General features: G+C 38.1%; 1 protein-coding gene across 1 annotated transcript; it reads right to left on the bottom strand.

Moving 5' to 3' along the window:
* Positions 1 to 5730: 5730 nt before the first annotated feature.
* LOC148100919 (calpain-1 catalytic subunit-like) lies at positions 5731 to 10643 on the bottom strand. Its single transcript, XM_087847357.1, has 13 exons — positions 10553 to 10643; positions 10210 to 10476; positions 9992 to 10079; positions 9788 to 9903; positions 8534 to 8667; positions 8239 to 8425; positions 8098 to 8160; positions 7843 to 7928; positions 7416 to 7487; positions 7075 to 7232; positions 6768 to 6925; positions 6474 to 6485; positions 5731 to 6341 (listed from the first exon to the last, which is right to left on the bottom strand). Exons 1-13 carry the CDS (start codon positions 10628 to 10630, stop codon positions 6147 to 6149), a joined length of 1614 nt encoding a protein of 537 aa, XP_087703483.1. The 5' UTR covers positions 10631 to 10643; the 3' UTR covers positions 5731 to 6146.
* Positions 10644 to 10955: the final 312 nt, after the last annotated feature.

Raw genomic sequence — 10955 nt, forward strand, 5'->3', positions numbered from 1 at the left:
AGACACTTGCAGCCATAACACAAGTTAACCCTTTCATGCATGAATTATGACAACTTCAATAAGATTTTTTTTTTTTTAAAGAAGTTTTCAAAGAGTTTTTTAAATATCCACTACAACATACATTTTGACTTATGGCAGGGTATGGAGTGACACATCAGTGTCCAGTGTAGTGGTTTATGTGCAAGTATACCATCAACACTGACACAAATACAAGAAAACAGCCTTTGACTGGCTGTCCACTGTAGTGACTGCTATGCTGCTGCAGTGCATTTTTGTTTGTGTTTGCTTTTCATTTCAAACATATTGAATATAAATATATAGAAACAAATGAATGACCGAATGTAACCTTTGATTTCTCATAACACGCTCTACTTTACTAAGTATAAAGGTACGTTTAGAACAAGCACATTTAACTCATTATTATATTCAACATTCTTAGACTTTCTGTTGGGTGATTTTTTTGTTCTAGTTTTGCGGTGCTTTAGGTGGATCATATCCTAAAAGTTTTTTTCCACATTTAATATTTCATTTTAAATTTCTTGAAGCTTAAAGCTATGTGGGTTTTTTTTTTTATTATATGTGGTTAGTTAAATGATCAGTGTTTATAGACATCATGTGTCTGTTTTTGTTCATTTGGATTTCTTTGAGCTGTTAGTACATGTCTCTTAATTATCTTATGTTCTCCTTGAGATTTTTTCTGTTTAGCAGACCTCCTTTGTTCTTAAAAGAACTGAAAATGTTTTCATCCACCTTTACAAGCTTGCACATGTTTTTTGCCTGCAGGCCTGCAACAGCTTCCACATCTGCACTGCAGTCATGGCTGCACTTAAACTTTTGTATCATTACAAAAATAGTGAACAGTTGTGAGACAAAACTGAATGTAGTAAATGTCAGGGGAGTAACATCAAGGATGTGATAAACAAAACCAAAAGGGAGAATTTTTAAAATGCGGGTTATCTTCTCTAATCTAGGAAATAATCCAGCCGAGACTAGGAGTGATGGACATGTGAGAAGAAAGTATTTTCCTTACAGTTGGGGTGAAGGGAGCGCCATTTGTCGCAAAGACCAAAGTCGCTCATGTACTATTTGATTATTATACTGTTTTGATTATTTGTGGACTGTCAATTGCGCTGAGTTCCTGCTGTATTCAGCCTATGCATTTCTTCATTTACTCTGAAGTTGAGGTCACCCCCAAGAACAAGTGCACAATCCATGTGTTCAGAGAGTACAGACAAAAAAAAACATGGAGGAATGAGGGTGGGAAATACATTTCAAATTAACTGCCCCTTGTACAACAAACTTTATTTTCAATTTTCCAGTTCTTATAAATTGATAAGTAGCATTGGATTAAACTGTAAGTAGGTTTTATGTCATTGAACAAAATATGCAAAGCTTTTTGGGATCAAACACAAGCATACAAACAAATTCCAGCAGAATTTCAAATGATTGATCTAAATGTAAATTCCATGTGCTGCACAGTGAGTACTTTAAAAATCTGTCCTTGTTGTGCAAAGGTGAGCTTATGATAAACCTGACTGCATTTCAAAATAAGTACTTACGAGGACCGGTTCAGCGTGTCTTCAGATGGATCTCAACCAGCTCACTTTGAGACACCTGAACAAAGTTTGAAACTGTGAGACACTTGAACTGATCAAGTCAATTCTTGACAAATTTATTCTGACTTTGTGTTCAGAAAACCAATGATCAACACTGAACAATATCTAATCCTAACCCTAACTGTTACGTGCCAAGAGATGTGGCTTTGCTTTTGTGTTCTTTTTATCTTCCAAGTGTCAAGCCCCCACCTATTGGCCAGTTCAAAGTTGATTGGCATGTGTCTATTGGCTGATCTGTGCACAGTTGGCCAATCACTCTCCTGGGATCACTACAAATGAGCAGCTCCCTGGCCAGCTGGTGGTTGCTGGCTTCTGCTTTATAACAAACCTTTGTGTGAAGGCTTCTTTGTCTTGTGTGTGGTGGGAGGCTGGACAGTAGTGATGGGCAGATGAAGCTTCATGAAGCACTGAAGCTTTTCATCCAATTGGTTCACCCCAGCGCAAAGCATCTTGAAGCTTCATTTGCTCTAGTAGGACATCTACTGGACGTAAAAATATTAGTTGGCATGAATTTGAAGAGTGTGGCATTTTGCACACAGCCTGTAAATGTCAACAACAAAAGGAGTGTGTAAAACATCTATATTGTAGTGATGGCAGTATACTGTGTATATTTATACTGGCAGTATGGAAAATGATCATTTGGAAATGCTTAAAATGGAAATGATCATTTACTGTGAGGTGAGGTGTGGTTGGGGTGTGGACAGTGGTTGTGCTTTTGTAACGCTGAGGTATGGACAGCTACACACTGAGGATTTGCGCCTCAGTCCTGCCCACATTTTATTCTGTAAAAACTAAATTTTCACTGCTTTTACGACCTTTTTAGTGGGGAGAACATAGCTAGGATTTAATGATTTAACAAATCTTTTAAATTGTTATATCATTTAGTAACATTATTGCATGCTATATTATCATGGCATTTGATGGCTCACCTGGTCTTGCTCCACAATCAGTGTTCCCCTTATTCTCATGCAAAGCTCTGTAGTGCCTAAGCATGGATGAGGTGTAGTTGTTATATCCCAGCTCCCTGGCACATAGCAAACACTTCACCTTGTACAAAAGTAAAGCCGCTTAACATAAATTGTATTGCACCATCAGTATTATGAAAATATATCTTCTGTAGAAACTTACATACCTTCTTGGGAGGAATAAAATCAAAATGTTCCCACACAGGGGAGGACATCCTCCTCTTCTTAGCTGGCTCCATTCTCTTCTGACTTTCTCTACTCACTCTCCTAAACCTCCAAACTGTCTCCAAACTCTCACTAACCGCAACTCTCCATCAAACACCTACATTTTGAATGAAGTCTGAGGGGTTTATATCGCTGTCATAGCTCGCGGGAAAGTTCAAACCACTTCATGAACCAGTCATGTGGTACAGCCGGGCAGCGAGGCTTCGGACGTCATCATCAGTAGCTAGGTAGTAGTGGTGCAACGATACTCGTATCGATATTGAACCGTTCGATACAGTGCTTTTGGTTCGGTACGCATATGTATCGAACAATACAAAATTTTTAATTTATTTTATCAACTTTTCTTCTGACGATGCTGTCTGTGTTGAGCGCTCAGTGGATCTGCACTTGACAGTGCAGCCTAGGCGGAGTAGTCGAACGCAGATTCACTGACCGCAGGGCAAGCTAGCGAGACAGAAGAATTTAAGTTAAGAAGTTAAATTGAACTTCCCCCACCCTAATTCAGATCTGGCGTTTGGAACTATTTTGGTTTTCATGTGACGTATGACCCTGAAGGTAAGCGCGTCATGAACAAAAGTAAAACAGTATGTTGGATGTACCACACAATGCTCAATTACATGGGTGGGAACTACTGCGTTAGCGCAGTTTGCTCGTTAACGTGTTGGCCGCACAGCCCCACGCACAGGGCGATCCGCAGTAGCTCGTTAACTGAGATTTGCCTTGTTGTGGTATTAACGTCATTTCAACGAGATTAACGCTGACAGCACTAGTGGGAACACAACGAATATGACTGCACATTTACTCCAACATCATCCTAGTGCAAAGACAAGTGGAAGCAGACAAAAACAAGCACGCATGCTACAAACTTTACCCGAGTCATTTAGACAGCCGTTAGCACATGATTCTCCTTATGGGGACCTGATATATTTAATATGCTGTTGAGAATATAGCCCAGAAGAAGCGTATAGTATAGCTTTTATTTTGGAAAGAGACATTTCTCTGTAATAAACTCTCTTTTCCAAAGATGAGTGATTTCTCGATCAGATAGATTTATTTTTTTTATTACTTTGTTGTTTCAGCAACATTAAATTTAAAAACTGTACTTTTGATTAAAAATATATATTTATACTTTTAATAAATGACAAATTAAAAAGGCATGAACATTTTTTTTTGTATCGAAAAAATATCGAACCGTGACACCAAAGTATCGAACCGAACCGTGAATTTTGTGTATCGTTACACCCCTACTAGGTAGACCTTTTGTTTTGCATTTTTGTTTTAGTTAGGTCCTGGAAGCTATCGACCTCTTTTTGTTTTATTAATTTCTTTGATTTGGCTCCACCGCCCAGTCCTCCTCCCCCACCTTTTTCTTTTGTTAAGTTTGACTATTAAGGCAAGCAACCAATAAATCCTGCCTGATTCTTAACTGTCCTGTTGTCCTCCTCCTTCATTGATTGTGGTTGTCCAGTGTTGCTGTCTCCTTCCTACCTATGCCTCCACCATGGTGGGGAGGACGTAACACTAACTATAATCAAATTGTAACCCTGACAATAAAACCACATTTTGACTCTCAAAAATGCCTTCAAACTTGTGGGGATGGGCATTTTTTCCCCTGAGTGACTGTTTTCCCCACAAGTATCCAGTCTTTAAGTCTGACATCATTAGCCGTTTCCGGGTCCAAACTCTGCTTCTGGTCCCAAAGTGAAACACTGCGGCATCACTGAGAGTTAAAAACTGTCTAATTTCTTTCATCTTTAACAAAATGATCAGTGTGGCTGCTCTTGATTGTTAGGGACAAATACAAACGCATGGTGGGATGCTGTAAACGGACCAAACTTCAGTTAGGAGAACAACTGAGATAATCCATCTACAATATGAGGTTAGTCATTAATATACCGCTCCATGGGCTGGGCTGAAGGTTTTAAAAACTGAGCTTTAAAACGTGCTGCCAATGAACCGCCATAACATAAACCTAGAGAGGCTGACAAAATAAAACAACATAGCGCAGTGCTGGGACACGGTTCCAGCAGCAGCCTCTGATGTTAACTGGCAGCCCTTTATAGACTGTTGCTAATTGGCCCTCAAGCCATAACATTATCTGGGGTTACATACTAAGCTAAACTAATAAACTACACAAGCTTTATTTATATCAAGTCAATACTGTTGGTGCAGTGTGTAATTTTCTAGCTTTTTTTTAAATCTTATAAATATTTTCCTTATGGCAGCACAGTGTGTGTAACGGTTTATAGTGAGAATTTATTAATGTTGCAAATAATATTCTCTATTGAGTTTTTCTATTGAAATTTCTATTATGTAGAAGAAGAAAAAAACAAGAACAGACAGAGTCAGAGCTGAAAAATCATCATGTTTTATTTTCTTATTTTTTCTGAACCCCAATTTTGAGTCACCAGTGAAGATGCGTGTCTTTGGATTGTGGGAAGAAGCCTGAGTCCTCAGAAGGGGAGAACATTCAAAGTCCACACAGAAGATCAGGAGATTAAACCAGGAACCTTATCCACTGCATCACCACATCACTTCTTCAAACTAACTCCCAGTGTCCACAGAACTTATTCTTTTAAATAATTATTATTCTGTTTTATAGAAATTGATGAACCTGGCCAACTATGAGTAGCATTAGCATTGTACATTTTAATCATTTAGCCTATTATTTCTTTTAGGATAAAGTCATGTTATTTATCAGTATTAATGTTATCTGTGCAAAAATGCACTACATGGCTGCTTTTTGCCTGTGCAGGCTGTAAAATAAATATAAATGCCCAGCAAAAAATTATATTGGGAGTATTCTAGACCAGCGGCCCCCAACCTTTTTTTTGTACCAAGGACCGGTTTATGTCCAACAATATTTTAACAGACTGGCCTTTAAGGTGTCGTGGATGAATACAACAAAATAAAACCAGTACCAGTTCCAAAAAAGAGATTTATTCATAAGATACGGGAAAAGACCCGGGGAAACATAGTTAACGATAAAAACAATTTAAAAAATAACTATAAAAACCAATATAAACCCTGAAAACCATAAATTTCACACACAAGCCTCCACTCTCGCGGCCCGGTACCAAATGACTCACAGACCAGTACCAGTCCATGGCCCGTGGGTTGGGGACCGCTGTTAGAGACAACCCTGACAGTATGAATCATGTGACCATTTTTAACCCAACCAACCGTATTTCACAGCCAGCAGAGATAACACAGCTCATGTCTGGCTAACAAACAGGAAATTACCCAATGGTGTCATTTGTTAAATAAATAATTCATGTATTTTATTATCCTGAGTTAATCATATTAATCCTTCATTATGTGAAGGATTCTTTACATGATCTTATTCATCAGTCTTGGTGTAGACAGTGAGAGCGAAATCTGCAGTGATGTTGGGTTCATAGGTGGATGGGATGATCACATACTCTCCAGGTTCCAGACTGTGGAGTTCAATGTGATCTCGCAGAGTGTGAGTCTTTTCTCCCTTCACAGGCCTGTTCCTCTGAAAGAAATCCTGTTGCAGGCGTCCTTGTGGGGTCTGGGAGAAATATGAAGGAATGTCTATGGTGGAGTCTCAGTGTACATTGTTATTAAAGTTATTAAAATGCTGAATTTACTGGTGTACTTTACACAGTCAAAGTTTCATATATTTGTTATTGTTTGTACTTACCCCTGGTGGAATCTGTTAATTGGAAAATGGTAAGAATAACTTCATTAAACTGTTTTGGATGAACCAATTGCTATAGTAACTTTAAATAATGAATGCGAAATCAGTGAAGACCATTTTTTTTAATTATTAATGTCATTATTGTCTTACTAACTCAGCTGCTCAATTAGGTAAGTACTTTTGTCTTAATTACAGGATGATACAATTGTTTTAATAATTTAGTTTCTTGTCCTTCAGTATTCGCTTGCAATATTTAACAGTTATTTAAATTAAAGGGAGCACATTGAGAATGAATACCTTATAGATGGTAAGTTTAGTTTGGTGGAGGATTTTCTCTTTGCGATTACCCTGCTGAAGTTTCTGCATCAGGGAGAGCACAATGTTTTTGTCTCCTGGCTCCTTCTTGTCTATAACAGTCACTCGGATGCGATACTGAGGGTTTGTTGCAAAGGTGGCTACAGAGAGTGAGGAAACATTCATCTTGTTAGTTACATTTTAGAAATTTATGGTGGGTTTTGTGTTTGCACAGATAAAAGAAACTTGTAATAACTATATTATTATTTTATTGATAGTTAAAGTTTTGAAAGGAATGAACTTGTCTTACAGTGTTTCACATTGCCACCTGCAGATGTCCCTTCTACCCAGCTGCCATGATAAATCATGCAATTCCACTGACATTTAAAGTCACCATCAAGAAAGTTAGGGGTCTCACAGCAGATGGATACGTAAGAAAAATAGGAACAGAAGTCCTCCATTTGCATCCTGACAGACGGATGAGCAGATAGAGATTTTAAAAAAAAGGAAATAAAGATTAAATATCAACCAATAAGACGTATACTCTTTGGTATTGCATCAAAACGATATGATTTTGATTTTTTGTTTTTGAGTTCTTAAAAGCTTTTTTTAACTATTGAGAGTAATGAGTGTGCAAAATTTAGAATTTACCAGAACTCTCCGTCATCACGGTCGAAACACTTTTTTTTAACTTCTGGACTTACTTTGTCCCACAAATCTGACCTGAGAACACAAAACAAATAAGTTAATGACAGACTTTAATACAGCAAAACAAATATATTTAATATACAAAAATATATGGCAAAGTCTAGAGCAGCATTTCTTTCTTGAGGTCGATAAATGTTTTCCACTGTGCTGAACACTCTCCTTTAATATGTGACAATGTTTGTCTTTTTTTTTTCATTTGGCTGGAAGTTCTTGAGTTGTTATTCTTTATAATAGAAAGCATCCTCTGATCATCCACCACTATTGTTCTCTGTGGATGTCAGTTGTCAGTTGTGTAGGTGCAATGCTAGTACAAATTGTGTCATTGTCAGCAGTATATGGACATTGTTTGTTGTTTAATTAAGTCAAGTACTTGTCGCTCCATTTTCCGTTCCACTCCCGTCTGCCCCATGGGTTCATGACTCGCACCAGTCTTACTTTGGAGTCGTTCAATTCCACCTTCAGATGAAATAATGAAGTGAAGACATCAGGTATTGGAAATGCTTCAGTAATGGGATCACATTATCACATTCATTGATACTATCACAATTTTTGCAATTAAGTTTTCTTAGCTCTTGTTTTCACTCTTTCCCCATGCTGAATGTAAATTTCTAGCTTCATGGTTTACCTCAGTGACACCTGTGATGGAATAGGCATGCCCCTTCCTCAATCCAGTGTCAGCCAAAGGACCCTGAAAAAGACAGAACAAGGTTTGTTTTCTTAATCTATTGTTATTGATTTTTGTTGGGGGGGGGGCTGGTTTTTTTACCTCTTTGTCGGGAGTCCAGCAGCAATTCAGTGATTGACACTGAGTTGCTCTGTTTAATGTGAGCCAAAGATCACCATGGCCAGCTGAGTTCATCTCCTTCAGTTTGTAAGTCTGGTTTACACCTCCAGTGAAGTGTTTGCAGGCCTCTGATGGATACCCACGCATGTCTGCATACGAGCCGCGAAGTCTGAAGGAGGCACCCAGAAGGAGAAACATTTTTAAATCAATGACATTCATGTCAGAAATGTGACCTTCTAAACTGATTTACATGAAAGTGTGAGAGGTTTTTATTTACTTGGCATATGCCTTCTCCAGCAGAGGAGCCCAGAACTCATTTCCACATTTCGAGGACACAGACAGTAACCGCTTTTTTTTCATTGGCAGATTGTCATCAATGACAACATCTACCCACTTTCCAAACCTCCAGAACTGAAACAGAGAGGACAGCTAAGAATCAATCAGAGGTGGCAAAAGTACCGAGATTCTGTACTTTGATCTAGATTAGATTTCTGTACTAGAAGTAAAGATACTAGTGTTAAAAAATACTCCAGTAAAGGTTGATGTACTGACTCCACTTCTTCACTTTCTTTTTAAAAGTAATAAAGTACAGGCTCTGAAATGTACCCAAAGTAAGAAAGTAAAATGTAGCTCTTTGGAGGACATTTCTAAGATAAGCTGAACATCAGCAGAGAAACAGAAGGCAAATTCAAACACCTCCATTTTTTGTTGCCTAGATTGTAGGCGTGACTTTGCCTCTAAACAGAAAATAAGTAGGCAAGAGGTTAAAGTGAGATTCTGCATGTAGGGCCGAAAACCAGTTTTAACCCTCTCAAGGCAGGCGTTGCAGATTTACAACAGTTAAAAACTAACAACCTGATTACCCCACATACATATTTTATGAGTTTTTTTTACTCAGAAGTACCACTGCAGGACTTGGTTGTGCATTAGCAACAAAAAGTTGAATTTGAGCCTGACGGGGTTAATGGCTCAGAGTGGGGAAAACAACTCACAATAATTTCTATTAAGAGCTCCATTCAGTGATAGTTCAGGATGTGATGATTTCATCATCATCCATCCATGACAGTAAAGCAAACTAACCTGTTTATCCTGCACTGACCTGCAAAGTTTTTTCAAGCAACCTTTGAATAACACAGCAAATCTGCCTCAGCTTGTTTTTCAGCAGGTTTCACAGCATAAAAAACACTGTTCCCCTTGTACTGGGGAAAGGGATTATCTTTCATGTGTTACTGTTTAAGCTCAAATCAGTTTGATATTTGAAGGCTCGCAGTGACGTGAAACAATAACTCACCTCAAATATGTTAAAACAAAAGTAGTGAGGCTGTTTGGAAAATGTATGGAGTAGAAAGTATAGATATTTATTTAAAATGTAGGGAGTAAAAGTAAAAAGTTGTCAGAAAAATAAATACTCAAGTACAGATACCTGAAAATTCTACTACTTACTCACCACCTCTGGAATTATTAACCACAATGTGTTGTGTTTCTGTTTTATAAAAGTATTCTTTAGACACATTTATTAATCCTTTGTTACCCTGAAGTGAAATATTCCTGCATAGTTCTCAAAGGACTGATCCATTGGCACAACTTGTGCCATCAGATTTTCTTGGAAGGTCAGCGCAGATATTGCAGACACAAACGAGCAGTTACCTGTTAAAAGGAGGAAACTAATAGTTTTCTCAAGCTGTGGAACATACTTGTCATTGTCATTAGCTATAGGCAAGAAAGTTTTGCTTACCCACGCTGCCTTGTCCAAAGTCAAATCGTGACATACCATCTTTACTGAAAGCAGGCTGATCCTTCTTTCCTTGTTCTCTCAATAAATCCTTGAAAAGACAGTGGAGAAAAATATGATGTTGACAAGTGTGTAAAAAGAATCTGTTTTCCCTACTGTACAGAAATGTTCCATTATATTTTGAAGTGAAAGAAAAATAAATATAATTAAAATGATTTAACTGCTGGTCGAAGCCATTTCACTTCACTCTCCTCTGAGGAACTCATATCAGGCAGGTCACCCAAAGAAAGACCGTTTGGTGGGAACTCATTGTCCACAAACAGTTCTCGTTTCTGGAGGCAGTCAGCTTTTATCTGAGCGAAGTCCTGATTTTTGAACTTGGCAGGGTTGGAGGGGCTTCCCTCGCTGCCATCTGGGTAACGCAAGTTGACGAGACAAGTTTCAGATTTAGCCATGATGATGATGATGACGAAGTCTTCAGAGAGATTCTGGTGCAAGGGAAAAAAATTCAGAGACACAAAACTCTAATTTAAAGGTTTTTCTTGAAAGAACAGAGATTATTACCTGTGCACGGTGGCAAGCAACTGATTCTTCCTTGCAAGAGAAACACCTTGGAATTGCCAAATGTGATATGTGCAGCATCTTATATTCACACTGGCTTACACAAGTTTGAAATCCCACCCCCAAAAATGTAGAACAGCTATTATAGGCTGTGGCTGAGAGGAATGGGTTGGACAACAAAATACATTTTCTCTGGAAAAAAACAGATGCAAAACTATGACACCTGATATTTTGATTTCTTGTAATTTGCATATTGCTCCATCTGCTGAAATCCAGCATGGGTTTGGACATGTTCACACACAGTCAACAACCAGGCATGAAGTCTAACTTTCAATAATTTACTATGCTTACACTTGTATTAGAAAAAAAATAATTGTATATACATTCTTATCATGTACACTGTGGC

Source organism: Neolamprologus brichardi, chromosome 10, assembly GCF_056152115.1.
Source record: "Neolamprologus brichardi isolate AB-2024 chromosome 10, ASM5615211v1, whole genome shotgun sequence".
Classification (NCBI taxonomy): Eukaryota; Metazoa; Chordata; class Actinopteri; order Cichliformes; family Cichlidae; genus Neolamprologus; species Neolamprologus brichardi.

What these genes read in the sequence shown, in the direction of transcription:
- LOC148100919 (XM_087847357.1), bottom strand. Translation starts at nt 10,630, where the DNA reads ATGCTGCACATATCACATTTGGCAATTCCAAGGTGTTTCTCTTGCAAG. An exon ending in TGAAATGGCTTCGACCAGCA is followed by an intron (nt 10,080 to 10,209) that starts GTTAAATCATTT and finishes TGTCTTTTCAAG; the next exon opens with GATTTATTGAGAGAACAAGG. An exon ending in CTGGAGAAGGCATATGCCAA is followed by an intron (nt 8,426 to 8,533) that starts GTAAATAAAAAC and finishes TGCCTCCTTCAG; the next exon opens with ACTTCGCGGCTCGTATGCAG.